Source organism: Crinia signifera, chromosome 6, assembly GCF_055691185.1.
Source record: "Crinia signifera chromosome 6, ASM5569118v1, whole genome shotgun sequence".
NCBI classification, from domain to species: domain Eukaryota; kingdom Metazoa; phylum Chordata; class Amphibia; order Anura; family Myobatrachidae; genus Crinia; species Crinia signifera.
Genome location: NC_139222.1, coordinates 252,533,927 through 252,551,476, shown reverse-complemented (window position 1 = coordinate 252,551,476; position 17,550 = coordinate 252,533,927). Strand labels below are relative to the sequence as shown.

At 43.1% G+C, this 17,550-nt stretch overlaps 1 protein-coding gene across 2 annotated transcripts in view; it reads right to left on the bottom strand.

Moving 5' to 3' along the window:
* BTAF1 (B-TFIID TATA-box binding protein associated factor 1) overlaps positions 1 to 17,550 on the bottom strand; it is a 90,311-nt gene that overhangs the window by 53,525 nt on the left and 19,236 nt on the right. The window contains exons 2-12 of one of the 2 annotated variants that reach the window (XM_083149330.1): positions 10,562 to 10,685; positions 10,363 to 10,477; positions 9,575 to 9,721; positions 7,596 to 7,753; positions 4,982 to 5,118; positions 4,673 to 4,802; positions 2,686 to 2,754; positions 2,456 to 2,545; positions 1,928 to 2,023; positions 1,231 to 1,407; positions 930 to 1,070 (exon numbers count right to left, since the gene is read on the bottom strand). In XM_083149330.1, the coding sequence (XP_083005456.1) occupies positions 930 to 1,070; positions 1,231 to 1,407; positions 1,928 to 2,023; positions 2,456 to 2,545; positions 2,686 to 2,754; positions 4,673 to 4,802; positions 4,982 to 5,118; positions 7,596 to 7,753; positions 9,575 to 9,721; positions 10,363 to 10,477; positions 10,562 to 10,685 (1,384 nt within the window). The remainder of the gene's footprint in view (positions 1 to 929; positions 1,071 to 1,230; positions 1,408 to 1,927; positions 2,024 to 2,455; positions 2,546 to 2,685; positions 2,755 to 4,672; positions 4,803 to 4,981; positions 5,119 to 7,595; positions 7,754 to 9,574; positions 9,722 to 10,362; positions 10,478 to 10,561; positions 10,686 to 17,550) is intronic. The other variant, XM_083149331.1, reaches the window with a different exon arrangement.

Sequence of the window (17,550 nt, the reverse complement as noted above, 5' to 3'; positions counted from 1 at the left end):
TTAAAAAAAACCTTAACCAAAAGGGATTAATAGCCCTTCATTAGTACCGTACCCGGAGGCACCAAGAAAAAAAAACTTGGGGCCTGGAGGCGGGGTATGGGGAGGAGGAACCTGGGATGCACACAAAGAATTCTTAGCTACTTGGTACCCTGTCGCCAAAGTGCCACCCATATCCACTGTTCTAGTGACCACCATTGGAATGAGAAAAAAAGTAAATTCCATCACTTAATGTCAGCTAATAGTAGCGAATATATCCTCTAATGACTGCTTTGCAGGCTTCCCATACCAGAGAGGAGCATTGAGAGTTGTCAGTGATGAGAGAGTAGACAGTAATGGACAATTTTAGTTTTTCCTGGAAAAGGGGGATTTTTAGAAGGGTCTTGTTGAGGCACCAGGAAGGGTGTGATTAGAGATTATTAAATAAAGACGTATCGAGTAGACAAAAATAATTTAAGTCCTTAAGGTGCCCATACACTGCCTCCTACGTCTCGCAGCAGTGTACGGACACCCGACAAGAGTGCGATCCGCCGGGACATTCCCAGAGGCAGGGACACATGCGATCCGTTGTGATGGATCACATGCGTCCCTGCTTCCCGCCCGCTTCGCCGCCTGGAGGAACGGGTGGTCGGACGGCCTGCCGGTCCGACCACCTGGTCGGGTCCGTTGCGCACGGGACCGCGCATCGGACCCGACGGCATGTCAAGAAGAGGCAATTTGGTCCAATATAATGGGCCGATTGGTTGCAATCGGCCAAAATCGCCTCGATGTATGGGGGCCTTTAGGATTTTGTATTAAGAGCTCTCCGTAAGTTGAAGAGTCCAGATTTCTTTATGTGCTTATGTAATGAATGAGTCACAATTTAGATTTTTATTTGTATTATATCATCTTGGTATTAAGATATAGTCACACACAATAATGCAAAGGGTTACCTGTTTAAACTGCAGCCTGACCAGACTGTCCACAACAGGCACTAGAGATGCCGCTGCTACAGCCCGCACGTCATCATCAAGGTCCTGAAGACCTTCGATTATTGCTGGTAGTGCTTTTGGTAATAACGTCTTAATTAAATCCTGTAAAGAAGCCATTGAGAAAAAAAAAAAAAATTACAATCATCTAACTTAAACATTCTTTCACATTTTAATTGCTAATTGTGGCATTACAAACTTAGTTAATAAAAGCAGCTTTAAAGTTACTTGCAGAGCATAAGCAGTCATTAATGCTGAAGGTTACCTGACGAACAGCCAGTGCATACTTTATCCCTAGCAGTCCGCCATGCCGCACTTCCCACTGCTCTTGTATCAATAAGCGCAGAAGGATTTTCACAGTCTTATGAACTCCACTTTCATTCATATGTTTGAGGACCACCCCCAATGTCTGCGCACACGTCTCCCGCACTGGCGCAACCACCTATGAATTAAGAACAAAGAATATTTACAGTTAGAACCCATTTCACCATTTAGGAACATTGAGATCAGGAGGTTACGTGGTTTATTGCCACTAAGAAATGCTGAAAGTCAGGTGTCAGCTGTTCCTCTCCAAAAAAAAAAAAAAAAACATCTGTATTGGCAGGAAGGCCATCAGGGGGTGGGGTGCGGGGAGGCAGATACATTCCTGCCTCCCTGCACCCCACCCCGGAAGCATCCCCACTAAAGGACCTGGGATCCCTAGGTGCTCCTTGGACACATTCTCACAAAACATAAGCTCAGTAGATCACTCCCATCTCCTATCAACCATTAAAATTATTTTCAGTCAAAAAACAAGCTGCATTCTATTGAAATAAATGGGACAGATGTGAGGATGCGTGTGGCACAGCTCTGTGAAAGATGCTACTGGTGTACATAAAGGAGGATAAGGCTTTGTTGGAGATTACATTTTCAACAGTATAATAGAGTTGGGTGATCATCTGCCCTATTCAAATAAATCTTACTTCATCTGAAACAAAATCCCCAAACCGGTCTAATGCAAAGACACACAGGAGGCGGATAGCCAAATCCTCAAGCCATTCTTGGTGCTGCTGCTCCATCTGCAGAAGATAGAACAAAAATGCATGCTCATTATTCCACGCAATGAAAAGAGGATTATTTCCCTTCAATGCGAAGGATTTGTTCAGCTCTTGGAAGAGGAGGACTCTTGAGAACATATAGGGCAGTATCCTATTGGCTGCAGCAGATTACCTCAGCTAATGGATCCAAAGGCAATCCAGTTAGCCCAAATAAGCAGCACCGGGGGACCAGTTTATCGGCTGATAAGACACGGGCCTGGGAACTTATCCCAGATCTCATGTGTTCTTGCCAGATAACCTATCATTTAACGAACAGTAAAAACGGTATGAAATTGGATAGCCAGGTAGTACCATCAGGCTAAAACGGTAGTTCATAGTTTTTAGGGGGCATCCAAGGTAAATCAATCACTACCCCCTACAGCTCCTATTAATGTTGTTCCCCCTTTATTTTACCTCTTCAGGTGTGCTGTCGGCGATCCTGCCTCCACTTTTACCATGCGCCTTGAGGATCTCCCTGAGACCTGTGCCGGCCCCATGCCGCACCTTAGTGGATCAAACAAATAAAATTATGTAGAGTTAAAATGTCTTTTTCTTCGTATGTGTTCATATTAAAACTTCAAAAAGCTGGAAAAGTGCTTTTAAAAGGATGCAATCAAGTCAAATCAATAAAGGCTTCAACTCACCTCCCAAGATGGGTTGAACAGATCATTACAAAGCTCTTCACAAAAGCTCTCCAGGGGCCACTCTTTTGTCTACAGGAGAAGGTGAGAGAAACCTTCAGCAGTTTGTTTATTTTCAAAGCCAGTAGAGCATGGCAGAAATTACTGACACACAGAACACAGCTCAGGGACGAGTTCACATCTCCAGTCATCTCAGGAGAGAGAGCACTTTTAAACAGTCAAAGACAAATATGAAAAAAAACCACAGCCACGCATATAAACATGGTCTTTTATATTTGACATTAGTTGGAGAAACCAGTAAAGCCAAACAAAAATGAAAGGAAAGTCTACTTCCCCCCCCACATAAAAAAAGCTAAAATCGCATGACAAAGGGCAGTATTCAATGAAAAAAATTTGCGGTGCATGGCGAGAGATTTTTTTCTCTCGCCATGCACTCGCCGTGTCCCAGAGGGCTCGCTGCCTCTCCTGCTCGCTCTAGTCAATGTGGTTAAGACTCGCCGCCACTCGCGGCGAGTCTTAACCCCTGCAGCGGACGAGCGTCCGCGGCAGGGACCCGTGGGACGGTGGCATCCAGGGAGATTAAAGTCTCCCTGGATGCCCCAGAACATATGTGGAGGGGAGGGGGCTCCTCGGGACCCAGGCAGCACAAGCTGCCCCCCCCTATAGCCAGCGGGGGACCCAGTATTCACTGCACCCGATCATGCATATGTAATGATCGGATGCAGTGAATATATGAATATCTAATGAGCGGCTCGAGCGCTCCGGCCCCCTGCTGGCTGCTCGGTGTAAAAAATAAAAAAAAAAATACATATTTTTTTAAATTAAATATATATTCATGTGCTATAAGCACATGAATAAAAATAACATGCCCCTTCACAGAAAAAAAACCCTGATTTTTTTACACCAAAAAAAAAAAAAAAAAAAACCCTTTTAGTTTAAAAGTTCACATTCCAGCTCTCCATGAAAAGATGGAGAATTGCTACACGGAGAGAGACGGCGAAAATCACTTAAAAAGACGGCGAATATTTCACATTGAATAGGCTTGCTCGCTTTTGGAGAGCAAAATGCTCCGTCCAAGGCGAAAAAAGCACAAATTCGCCATAAAACAGGGCGAATTTTTCTCATTGAATACTGCCCAGAGTCAGACATGTACAGCCCAGACTATTACTGAAGAATGGATGAAGAGGAGAGTGTGGAGGTGAAGAAAAGAAAACAGAAAAAAAAAAAAAACATCCAAATAGGACCCAAATTGCATCAAGTACAATACAACAATGGAATCGATCAAATGATGCTTTAAAAGCAGAGAGCTCTAACCATATTAGACAAGAGAACTAAAAGACCTTTCAGGATGTCACACCAGTGGTTCCCAAACGGTGTGCCGTGGCACCCAGGGGTGCCCCTGGATACTTGTAGGAGTGCCTTGGGTTGGTTGTTCAGGACCAATCCAATTTTTTTTATTGTCAATTTAATAGGCAAAACCACTAATATGTGGACAAACAGAGGCAAATCATACCCCTCACCACATATCGGACCCTGTGGATGACATGTTAACATGATTTACAAAAGAAAATTCTGAATTTCTCAATAATAAATCCTTCAACCCAAGTGTGCGGTGTTAAAAAAAAAAAAAAAAAAAACCTGATTTTTGGAAACCACTGCACTACAGTAAAGCCCTAGTTTCTTGGGGGAAAAGGAGCAGGTAGTTTTATGGTTTTGGCAGTCAGGCACCAAACTCAAATTTTAGTTAAGAAGCCCTAGAAACTATTCATTTTTCACCTTTTATGTGGTCTAAACTGCAGAATTCACACTAACCTGCCCATAGCTACCCTGCTAAAAGAGCCGGACGTCCTAAAAAGCAAAGAATACATAAGAGGCATCCAATCCCAGATATTACACCAAAGTTGGTGCGATAAGCCCCCACAGGAGGCACATTTCCCTCATACTTTGCCTGCTGAAGTAATGTACTCTATGCACCAACTGCTAGTATTACCTCATCAAACAGGGAAGAGTTGTCCGGTACATTATCAATCAGAACCTTGGACTCAGTTGCCGGCTGATTGATGACAACATTTGTCACTTTCCTCCTCTTTTCCTCAGGCTCCCCATCCGTACTATCACTGCTAGAATAGGGGAAAATTACAGTTGTACACAGAACAGAACTCTTCACCTCAAACAAAAGAATACAATTGATAGACGGTACAGAAGAGAAGTCAGAAAAAATAAATAAAAAAATAATTATCTAACATTGGAGTAAATATTTGCTTTTCATACATTTTTTTTTAAATAATTAACTAATTACCTCTTTTCATTTGTCTCTGTTACATCACGGGATCTCTGCTTTGCGATCAGTTTTGCCATTCGCTTGGCTTTATTTTTCTGCCTGTTACTCATGCCCGGAAGAAACTCTGAGTCAATAAACTCTGCAGCTTGGATAGTCTGGAAATAGCAACCCAAATAAATTTTGTGATCAAGAGTTTACATTAGCTAACACACATACACGGACGAGGAACACACACTTATGTCAAATGATTGCCTTCAAGCTAGAGTGTCAAACATCATATGTTTAAAAAGGTAGCATATGTAAAGCTAATTGACATTGAGTAAATAGGAAGTCACGTTAAGGCTGGATACACACAAAGATTTAGCGGTCCAATCTGTGTGGTGGAAACAAAAATCTGGTAATGTTTGGAAGCATATGGCAATTAATCATTTGCTCCCAAACACTGAAAAATAAAATAGTCAGACAAATTGATTAAAGCCATTTAATAAAAAATGAAAAATCTCAATAACTAGTAAGTCTGCTCGAGGCAAAAGCTTCGAAAGCTAATCTGCTACCTTCTGTGTTGGTGCATGTGTGAGAAAGATGTAGTGTACTCTGTCAGCAGATGGCAGTGTTTCGGAGACTCGCGGACGATAGAAATGGTTGACTCATTTGCTCCAGTGCATTGCCAGATTTTTGTTCCCACCAGACAGATAAATCTTTAGTTTTTTTTTTTTTTTTTTTTTTTTTAAAGGGAGGTTATTTTACTCTATAAAATAGAATTCTCTTGATCCAAATATGAGATACTAATGTATCCCTGTATGGTTGGTGCTGGAACAAAGAACCTATTATTTATTTTAAAATGTTCAGTCCTTCATGCATCTCCTCTGCTTGCTCTTCAGTTTCTTTACCGCGACAAAGCACAAAAGTATTGTAGCACCAAAACCTACTACAAAAACATACTAACAGAAAGATAAGAAATGGGTAGGCAAGTACAATGAACTCTTGTTACATCCATATCCAATATCACTGTTGTTCTTTGGAGTCATTGCAAAGCTGTCACTAGTGAAGGGTAAGCTCAGTAATGGTACAATTTTTTTTTCTATCTATCGAACTTTGTTAAATTCAGACAGAAAAATCCCAAAAACCCAGGTATATCCCGGAAACAAAAACCCGGGTACACACAGGAGCAAAAACCCAGGTATTTCCCGTGTCGACCCCTTTCACACAGAAGCCAGATTTTTCCTGCAGAACTCTGCGTGTCATAAGAATAGGACAGTTTTAAAGGCACACAGAGATGAGGTCATCAAAAGTGGGTGGTGACTGCTCACTGCATTGCATTAATTATGGCATGACACAAGGATATGTTGTAAACAAGTTTTATTGTTTTTATATACTGGAAGGTACATGTTACCTCACATGGCTGTCAGTATATTTGCAATGTTTGAGTACACTGTGGCATCTTTGACTGTCCCAGTCATCTGTTTGCCGATATCCCCCTGCCCTCTCACTGCCAGCAGCTCTCACCTCTTGCTTCTACCAGTGGGCCATGCTATCCTTTTTTCAGCTCCCTAATGACCTCAGAGGCCAGCTCCATTGCCATGCCCTCCCAGCCAATCAGAGAAGCCTATCCTCACAACCAATCAGCCAGCACCCCACCAGGAGAGCCAATCAGTGCCTAACAATGTGTAATAATCCCAAAAACCCGGGTCGTTTCCTTTCAGACAGCCGGCGACCCGGGTTTTTGAAATACAGACCCGGGAAAAACCCAGGTAAATACCTGGGTCGAAGTCCCGGAACTTTAGACCCATGTTGACCCTTTCAGACAGAAGAAAAACCCGGGTCGACACGGCAAGAGCAGGGAAATTCCTGGGTCTTTTTTTCTGTCTGAAAGGGGTATTAATGGACAGGGGACCAAACCTGATAACTGAACCATAAGCCAAAGACAGGAAAACAGTCTGTAACAAAATGGTAGTTGCAACCACCTGTTTCAAGAAGGGTCAGAAGAAAATAAAACTTATAGTGTGTACACACGGGTACAATCAGCATGAGATTTCGACTACATAGTCAAAATCGCATGCAGATCGCACAGGTTTTTTACCTTGCGATCCCCATGGCAGCACAAATCGAAACCCAGATAGAAAGGGCAGCAATGACTATATAGTGTAAATCCAATGTAGATAACATGAATTGTATGTAAATAGTACAGAGATAGCAAAGATTACATAGCACTCAAACAAGGGAATCTCACCGTGTGTACACAGCATTAAAGTAAAAATGTACCACAGATTGAAAAGGCGGACTTCTCCAAAGCTGTATGTAACAGGTTTGGGTGCTACAGGATGCATTAAGTATGGAGAACCCTGTAAGGCAGCTTGGACCTGGAAATCTATACACTAAGATACAGCAGTGTCCGCTAATATGGATTTAAGAAATTTAAGAAATCTCAAGGAACAAAAAGTACCTTAGAAAAAATGACTGCAGTTATATAAATGAGAGACTGCATTCCCTCAGGACAATCCTCAGACATACAGGCAGGCTAAATGCACGTACAGTAATGGGTATAAGACTATGGGACAGTGTTCTACATAATTATAATCCTCTTTAGACTGTGCATACAGCTAAGACAAACAGAGAATAAACTTTTACCTACAGGTTTGTTTACAAGTGTGTTTGTTGGCATGTAGTCCAGATCCTCATCATTAAATAGTTCTTCGGTGTTCATGCCTATCGCAGCTCCCATGTCAAGGCCTAGTTTTCTCTGTAACAGTTTCCTTTGTCGCGCGATCCTTTCCTTGGGGTCCACTTCCGCTAAGAACAACAAATGCGAGATGAAGCTCTAAACTTGGCACCACATACCACCTTCATTACATTTTACGTATCTTACACTGGCGAGTCCGGTACAGTATATAAGCAAACCTACGGTAACTGTTCATATTCTCTAAGTTACCAATTACTACTGCGCTGTACATAGACTATATGTCATCCACATCAATCCAGCTCAGTCTAAATTCCTTAACACGCACGCTGAGAAAGCCACTGGTCCAGAACACTGAAGGTACGTAGACACCACCTCAAAATTATAATGTGCACGTTACCAGAGAGCGGTGCCGCATGCTGCAAATTGGGCTCAACAGCTGTCCTGGGCCCATCCAACAGGCCCCGGCCATTAGCACCCACTCATCGCTCTCTCTGTGACCCTGAACATACAAAAACTTATTTTGTCAAGATAAAGCTTTCGATTTAAAAAAATAAATAAAAAAAAAATTAAAAAAAAAAAAAGTCTGCTGATAACCAAAATTTATAGCACTTTACACAAGACAGCATGAATGAAAACATGAAGCCAAAACCACAGAGTTTATAAACTTTACAGGATACAAGCGAGCAGATGTATCACCAAAATGCATATCCGGATTACCCTGTATACTATGTCCAGACACTGCAATCATTGGTCATTTGCCCAATGAGCACATTTCCTAAGCACAGGATATCAATGGCAAAATGTAACGGGTGGAGGGGAAGACAGGAAAGCCAGGCGTTTCTATGAAGAATCAGCAGGATTCTGCTTATGTACACTGTGGAAACTAGACACCTTTCTCTTGCCAAGTGTGCAGACAAGCGGTTAACAAGGGAAGGAACTGCTGACCAGCTCCATGTCTTATTAGAAGATGCATTTCTCCTACAGATGAATGTCAAAACATCTTCGCACCAAAGAGACCTCAGCTGACAGATCCGCTGTAAAAAGGTGTAGATGTGTGTTGGCAGATGCTTGCCGACTAGTTGCAGGTGTACATTCAAGCCAACCTGTTCTCCCCACATGAACTAGGTTTAGTCCCATCGTACATAACTGAATGAATCCCATACAACAATCAATTGCTACAACTCTGTGTTGTGCTGATCACAGATATAAATAGATAAAATAAACATAACTACGGAAATGTTTGTTTTGGAAATAATAATATTAGTAAGAGCTGTGGATTTTTAGCAAGCTGCATTTTCCTATCATGCAGGATCAGGAATTTGATATATGGGTCCCTTAAGCCTACATAAAAAAAAGAACACAATGTGCAGATTTTGCTGATGGTAACCACGCAATGAAGCGTGATGTATGAGGAGATTTCAGTCCCCTTAGAGAAGTATGGAAAGCTGATGTTCCCCTGAACTTAACGATTATCGGCAGACTGCGCATGTGTTGCTTTAGTGTAAAGCTGCAAACCCACAAGCAATGAGGATTAATAGAAAGTGACCGTTTGGGTTTAGCATTGTTTCCTTTAGCGGTCAGGGCCATTTTTTGGGGGCATGCATAAAAGGACACGTGCATAACTAATTATAGGGCTACCATTATGGCTGCTGATGTAATTGTGAATGATTCGCGATAGCTCCGGTGGTAGTCTCTACATTTCTGAGATTACTAGTCATGTTGGGGGGGAGGGGGGGGGACGACGACACACGACCTGCACTTGCACTAATGACCCCCTCTGTATCAGGCCCAGAGAAGGGACCCTAACTCATTTTTTGTGCTTCTCCCAAGACAGTTGTGTAAACAAAGGAAACATCAACTATATATTTCAATAAAGAAAAAAATAAATAAAGAGGACTAAAAAACACAGTATCGTTTTAGGATTTGCATACCTGATTTGTCATCTTGCACTTCAAATTCCACGCCAGCAGAACCCAACAGAGAGGCACCATGTTTAAGTAGTCTTGAGATGTCGAATCTGTCAAAACTCAGCCGGTCTGATACCGTGGAGTCTTCATTAGAACATTCCGAGCCAGCCTCTAAAATTGGTCAAATAGAAACAAAGTGCATTTTATACAAGGGTTTAAAATCAAAACAAGCTAAGAACATGTCTAGTGTCTAATTGTGTGTCTCCGAAACACTGCCATCTGTTGGAAGCGAGTGAAACCACATCTCCCACACATGCAAACACAGAGGCAATCACAAGGTAGCAGACTAGCTTTCGAAGCATTTGCTTCGAGCTGGCTTACTAGTTTTTTTTATTAAATTCCATTCTAGTGCAATATTTGTGTGTTCCATCTATTAGCTTAATGGCTGTCATTTGGTGTTTAATGGAATGCACAGCACAGACCTCTAACCCACTCTAGTATTCTTCCCCATGTGACCTAGAACACCCGTGTATGTACATAAAACAGACCCAGCATCACATCAGTCTACGCAGCCCACCGTTCCATCCTGAAAAATTACCCCTACTATATACTGTATATTTGCAAATAAAGTCACAAAACTGAAGAAAAATTTAGAAGGGAACAGCAGGATAAGAAAGATTAGAAAAAAAAAAAGAAGCATGGGAGTCCCAACAAGTGTATCACTGCTATAGGTGGCAAAAAATGTAGGAGGATACATTAATAAGTTTGTGTCTTGAACACAATTTGGAAAGCGGTTACACAGGAATTACTACCTTTCTTGAGCCTGGTCACTGGGTTCCACCTTGGAACATTTTTTACAATGGCTTCCACAGCTTGCCCGGCTGCAATCCGGGCATCCCAGTTTGGACTGCGCAGGTAGATCAAGACCTTATGGCACAGAAACAAAGAGGTTAGGAAAATGCACTTTATGTCTAACCATTTTATCATTAAAAAAGGTAAAAATGGGCTCACTTTGGCTAGTAAATTGTTAAGCTCATGCGGGTGCAGTTTGACCACTTCCCCAAGTTGCTGAGCGGCTGCCTTCCTAGTTACTGGAGTGGTCCCCGTGTCCAGTAAAATAAAGAGGCGGTCTAACCTAAAATAAGGATAAAAGAAAAAAGTTACATGTAGAAATCCATTTAATTTTAAATAAGTAAACATAGGATTTAGAATGACTTAGCTGATGTTTTTATTTTTGGAAGTTAACCCTCAGAGGCACTTATGTATTATACAGCTTCCCCACTGGACTTGTAACTTGGTGGGACTGCTATGCTATTACTGGTGCCTGTCCTTGTGGTTCCATCCTCTTTCCCTATAGATTGTAAGCTTGCAGCAGGGACCTCCAACTTCTATGTCTGTCTGTTTTACCTAGTTTGTTCTTTCAGTGTTGTCAACATTTGTAAAGTGCAACGGAATCTGCTGCGCTACATAAGAAACTGTAAATGAATGTAAATAACTAAAGCAGGATCTGTTTCAAAGGGAAAGGCCACTGTCATTATCTCCGTACAAAGCACATTTTTCTTTACAGTTATAGTAACTATGAAAAGCCTGAACATACATATGAAGGCACAAAAAAAAACTTCCTAAAAATAAATAACATCAAAACACCCTCACACATAATCTAGTGGAGAAAAGCTTGGGGCAGTATGGATGGTGTAATGGTTAGCATTACTGCCTCATAGCACTGAGGTCATGGGTTCCATTCCCACCATGGCCCCAACTGTGCGGAGTTTGTATATTCTCCCTGTGCTTGCGTGGGTTTTCGCCGGGTACTCCGCTTTCCTCCTACAATCCAAATATATACTGGTAGGTTAATTGGATCCCAACATAATTAACCTTAGAATGTCTGTGTGCATGTACATGTGGTAGGGAATATAGATTGTAAGCTTCACTGGGGCAGGGACTGATGTGATTGTTCAAATATTCTCTGTAAAAGCGCTGAGGAATATGTGTGCGCTATATAAGAAACTTAATAAATAAAGCTGGGGGTGTTTTAGGAAGCAGGACTGTCAGGTGAAATATGATGAATTATACCACTTTCACACCAGCCTAATTTCCCTGGTTGGTTATGAAGCAGGGTTGTTCCCGGGTTCAAACCAGGGACCTGGCCGGTGTGAAAGGGGTACTTACCTGGGATGCCGGTCCTTGGTGTGCTGTCAGGCCAGGGATCAGGGACAGGAAAGGCGGTGGATGAAGATGATGCAGCTCGCCGGCGGCAGTGAGGGCGCCGGAGAACTAAGGCATCTGCACCCGCCGCCTGACCTGTCATCTGCGCCTGCCGCCTGTGTGGACCAGCAACCGGGGTGAGTACTCGCTGCCATCAAGCCGCCTGCCCACCTCCTCCTTCACACACCAGAAAATGCAGGGACTTTCCTGGTGTGAAAGGGGCCAACCCGGGAATGGCCCGGCATGATCCCTGGGCCATATTCCCGAGTGGGTCCCTGCATTTTCTGGTTTGAAAGGGGGTATGAGTTTAGCAAGGTGTTGTAGAGAGGCCAGATGACGTTTTATGCACACATTCAATACCGCAATTTGAGCCAATTGGAGTTTATATCCTGCATCCTGGAAATCCAAAGCTTTATTGGGACTGGCCCTGCACATGGTAACTGCTTCTACCACTGAAACCAGGAGCACTCCCTTTCAGCTGTACACAGCATAGAGAAATAGTACAGATTAAAGGTATGGAAATGACAGCAGAGCACAGAACTTCAGTAACCTTATAATGCAGGATGGATTCTACTCCGGCTCTAGCCTCATCCAACATGAACATCAATCACAGGGAAATTGGAAGTTTTGGGCAAATAAGCACTCAGACAAGAGGAGTTACACCACGCCCCTCCCCCTCCTCCTAATGCAATAGAGAAGCTTCACATTATAGTTAATAGTATGGCAAGATAATAAAACCGACATGAAATGTAATGCTCCATTTGGGAGGTCTGTAAGCATTGTTAATGGCAGACTCTCCCCAAGCTAGGAATGATATACTAATGGACTAATAAAGCAGAACTGGCTCTGGTTTATAGCTTAGTTATGCTTTCAGTAGATAACATCTGACATAAGGGACAGGTTTACAATGGTTACAAACCGGATGTTTACCGCTATTACAATCAGTCTCTACCACTATTATACATTCAGTCTATGGGGTACATTCAATTGAGGTTGAAACTGCCGTCTTGCCGAAAAGACGGCAGTTTGACACGAATAGGTCGGAAGGGGTTCCAATCTATTCAATGCTACCTGGGATTTTTTAGCAGCAGCAGGTCGGAATGTTCAGACCTTTTCGGTGAATTGATGGAATAGCCACTAATCCACCTGCTTTTGACTGCAACACAGCCAGAACGGGAAGGTTTTGGCCATGTTTATGGCAATCTCAAACTGACATGAAAAGATGTCAGAGTGAGGCAGGGAGGACCGCGCCGGGTGAGCAGCAGCAGTTTACATGGTGCCGTCCTCCTGTCAGTCGCCTCCCATACCCACCCACCTCGCTCACCCGATCCGACCAAGCATCAATCAGCTGCCAAATTGGACATCCGGATTTGGCTGCTGCATTGAATAATGGATGACGGATCCATTCAGTCATAAGAATTTAGGAATGGATCCGGCATCCATTGACTATACGCCTGTGTCACACCAAACAAGAACATTAACAGCATTCAGACAGTCAGTTCTGGTTTACAGCACAGGGTCACAGGCTATATTCTGAGCAGGGTTTAACCAAGATGAAGCCTGCAGGTAAATGATGCCCGACAAAGCAGATTACGGAACAAGATGCCTCAGGTTAAGTGCACAGAACATTAGATGTCGCATATTCTATAGCCAACCTATAAAGACTGTGGTCATTGGGAAAATGGGGGGGGGGGGAGGGGGGGGGGGGGCTATTCTCAGGAATAGTACACACTGCTGCTAGGTATCCGGTTATAGAGGACGTAGGAACACACAACATTTGCTTTTAGAAACCGGGCTGCCAAAGTGTAGAATGATATCAGTTACATAGTAATCAATGACACATGAAAAGTAAACCCATAAAAAGGCACTTTGACATTACGATGGGGAAAAATAAATAAATAAAGCCTATTTCAGCGTTCAGTTCTGACACTCACTCACCTAGATTTCAAAACTATTTAAAGAGGCATGGAGCAGTGGGGAGGGAGGGCTCGGACATGACAGAGCCAAGCACTAGCTGTCAGCATTTTAAAGATACTGCACATCCAAAAGAGCAAATGTCATCAGAAGCCATTGATACGCGAAAAATGGTTGGATGGGTGCTTGAGGAAACAGTCCAGTCGGACAAAATAGCTTGTTCAGTTGCATGGCACCGAGATCTCCTTCCCAATGCTATACTTCTTGCACGGAATTGGATTGTCCCCATTGTTTGTTCCAGACAAGAGCTATACACCTTTTCCTCTGCATGAAAAAGCAGAGTTTTTGCTCACTGTAGAAGTGTCGCATCTACAGAATGTTTACAGCCCGTACCTCCCGGACAGCAGTGGCCAGCAGGCTGTCGGTAGGTTGGTGGACATGACACACTGTCAGCGCTGCTCACTGTGCTGCTATGCAGACCACAGCACCAGCAGGGTAAATGTGTGGCAGCGGCTAGGAGAAATCCAGCAGCTTCTAGAATGCTGGGCTAGATCTCAGCGTGACATGGGCAACTTCCATTAGGGAACATGGCAATGTTCATTTCATGAGCGAAAATTTAGACTAAAACTATTCGACAAAAGGTTTTTCTGTGGCTAAAATGTAAAGATAACGAAAATAATATTTTTTTAATAACGAAAATGTTGACCAAATTTTCCTCCATGATGACTAAAATTGACTAGACAAGTTTTGGCAGTTTTACATTGATGCTCTAATCGCCCATGTATGCAGGGGGCATTGTTATTATTTCTGAATATGTAAAAACTTCAATTTAAAAAAAATAAATAAAATGGGCGACGAAAATGCTTTATCATTTTGGTACTTGTGTATTATCACGGCGCCCATCGCATCGCATGCCCTTAATTAAGGTATGCAATGAGACCCGATTTGAGCCTTTCCCCGGGCGTGAGCATACAATTTTTATATCGCATCGCATGCCATTATAATGGCATGCGATGCAACACGATCATGCCCGATTTGGGCTTATTCCCATGTTAAATGCCCTCCCAGACCCGATTTTTAATTGTATACCCACCCTGATGAGTAATGACTATGTTAAATGCCCCCCCCCCCCCCCCCATCGTTAACGCCAACCCGAAGCGTGGCGAGCGCAGCGGTACGCGTCCTCCGACCTTTTCATACCCCCACTATCCACGTCGGCGTGGAGTTGATTTTATATAGTGTGGCAAGCGCAGCGAGCACGAAGCTTGTCAAGCCCCGCGGAATATATGTGAAGTCATCGCCAAGCTTCGGACTCGCTGCGCTCGCCACACTATATAAAATCAACTCCACGCTGATGTGGATAGTGGGGGTATGAAAAGGTCGGAGGACGCGTACCGCCGCCCCTCGCAGGCTCGCCACGCTTCAGGCTGACGTTGATAGTGGGGTGGCGTTAACAATGGGGGGGGGCATTTAACATAGTCATTACCCATCAGGGTTGGTATACAATTTAAAATCGGGTCTGGGGGGCATTTAACATAGGAATCAGGCATCTGGGTGTCTGTGCGATTAAAAATCTGGTCCAATCGCGTCGCATTGCATGCGATGCGATTTTTTGGTTGTACAATGCCCTACGATGGAAAAAGGTGGGCACCGTGATAATACACAAGTACCATCATTTTCTTCAGGACACCACGTTTTTTAAATAATTGATTTTTTTTGGATTTAAATACTGTATTTTATACAGTTTTATCAATCACTTCTGGCCCTAGACTGACTGACTTACACTGCGGCTGCGCAACAACTCTGTCATAAGAATCACTGTCAGTTTATTTAGATAGCTAATTAGTTAACTTTAGCTACATATTATAATATGCACCCTTACAGCTTCATGTTATTTTTGCAGTAGACTAGTATGGCACTACTGGGGAAATAACATGTAGCTGGCACTAAATATGTGCAAGGACATGAGTGCTTGGCATTGAAATTCAGTACACAAACTTTGTTTCATGTTTTAAAACCTTGTTTCATGCACAAATAAAATATGTTTGTGTGTATGTCATGTGTTTGATGTGTTTATGCAACATAAATGCAAGATACATCATTGAAATATTAAAATATTCCAAAATACAGAATAATCCGTTATCCAAAATTCTTCTAGTCACGAGCATTATGGATAAAGTGACTTGCTGTGAAGAAAATGATAGCGAAATAATCTTCAGCAAAATCCATTACAGTATAAACTGCAAAGCTATGACTAAAATTAGACGAAAATATTCAAGATCCCTGATGAAATTAATGCCCCTTTCAGACCGCACTTTGTAAACGGTATATTGCCGTTTTTTTACCGTTTTAAAACGGTAATCTGTGCGGTCTGAAAGGTGCAGGACCACTTAACCGGTTAGAAAATACCGTTTTTTCTAACCGGTTAAAATGCAGGGTCCTACCCGTTTCAGAACCGGTATTTTAGGCTCAAAATTGGGTTCTGAAACAGTATTTAGGACCCAGCCAATGAGCTGGGTCCTAAATTCAGCACAGTGAATATTTAATGAGCGCTCATTAAATATTCACAGCACTGGAGCCGCCCCGGGCCCCCCCCCGCGCGCGTGTTGACACACCCCCCCCCCCCCCGTGTCGACTTACCCCCGTGCAGCCGGTACCTCCGTTGTGGATCCCGGCACTGCAGTTCTGTATGGTCGGAAGCACTTATGAAAAAAAGTGTCTTTCAGAAAATGGCTGCCCCATAGGAAAACCAGGGGAGGGGAGGGCTGAAGGCTGCACTGGCTTTGACCCTGTATTTGGAAAGTTTCCAAAAACGGGTCTGCCAGTGTCAAAAAATCGGCACTTAAACGGTAATATACCGTTTAAGAGCTGCGGTGTGAAAGGGGTTTTATCTGGCAGACCCGTTTTTGGAAACGTTTTCAAATACAGGGTCAAAGCCAGTTATGCGGTCTGAAAGCAGCATAACACTGGTACATGGCCTAATGGGGCACCAAAAGCCACTGCACCCATGCGCAATGTAATACGGCACCGACCCAGGAATGTACCACTTTGGGGTCACAGTGGAAAACGGGGAAGTCCCAAGTCTGACCCAGCTTGGAACAGTATTCAATAACCTGGGTCAGACCCAGGACTTTTGTGGGAAAAGAGGTATTCTAGTACTTGCTTTACAAACATGAACAATGCCCTCAGCTTGGTCTCCGGGTACTATCCTTAGAGAGGTTGGTGCTTTTAGCCGTAACTATCAGCGGTAACACAAACACCGGCTTGTGAAGTTATGTAATGTGTAAGTTTTTATCCTGTGTGCTTATAATGAAGTGTTTTGGCATGTGTCAGCTGAGGATTGAGACTTGTTAGTCTGTGTATTGTGATTGTACACTTGGGTATTTGTGCTCAGGAAAACTTTCCCTACATTATGGGTAAGTAAAGAATGCTGGAATTTATCAGCTATGTAGTGAATGTACAGGTAAAAACGTGTGTGTGTGTGGGGGGGGGGCGACTGCCTAGGTTTACAGTAGATACAGACGTGGAGCATATGAGACAGATAAGATGACTCTTTACAAGCACAGATGTGGAGCACATGACATACATATTTTGCAAGAAATAAAGCAAAGGGATAGGGTGTGATCGCTGTACTTCTGGAGCTCTGGCCAGCAGCATACATTTATAGGTAATAGGGACCATTTTTACCTACAAAGAGGCTTGCTTCCTTTTATACCAGGGATGGGGAACCTTCGGCCCTCCAGCTGTTGTTGAACTACACATCCCTGCATGCCCTGCAAAAGTTGTAGCATGGCCACATAGCAAAACTGTAACAAGGTATGCTGGGATGTGTAGTTCCACAACAGCTGGAGGGCCGAAGGTTCCCCATCCCTGTTTTATAC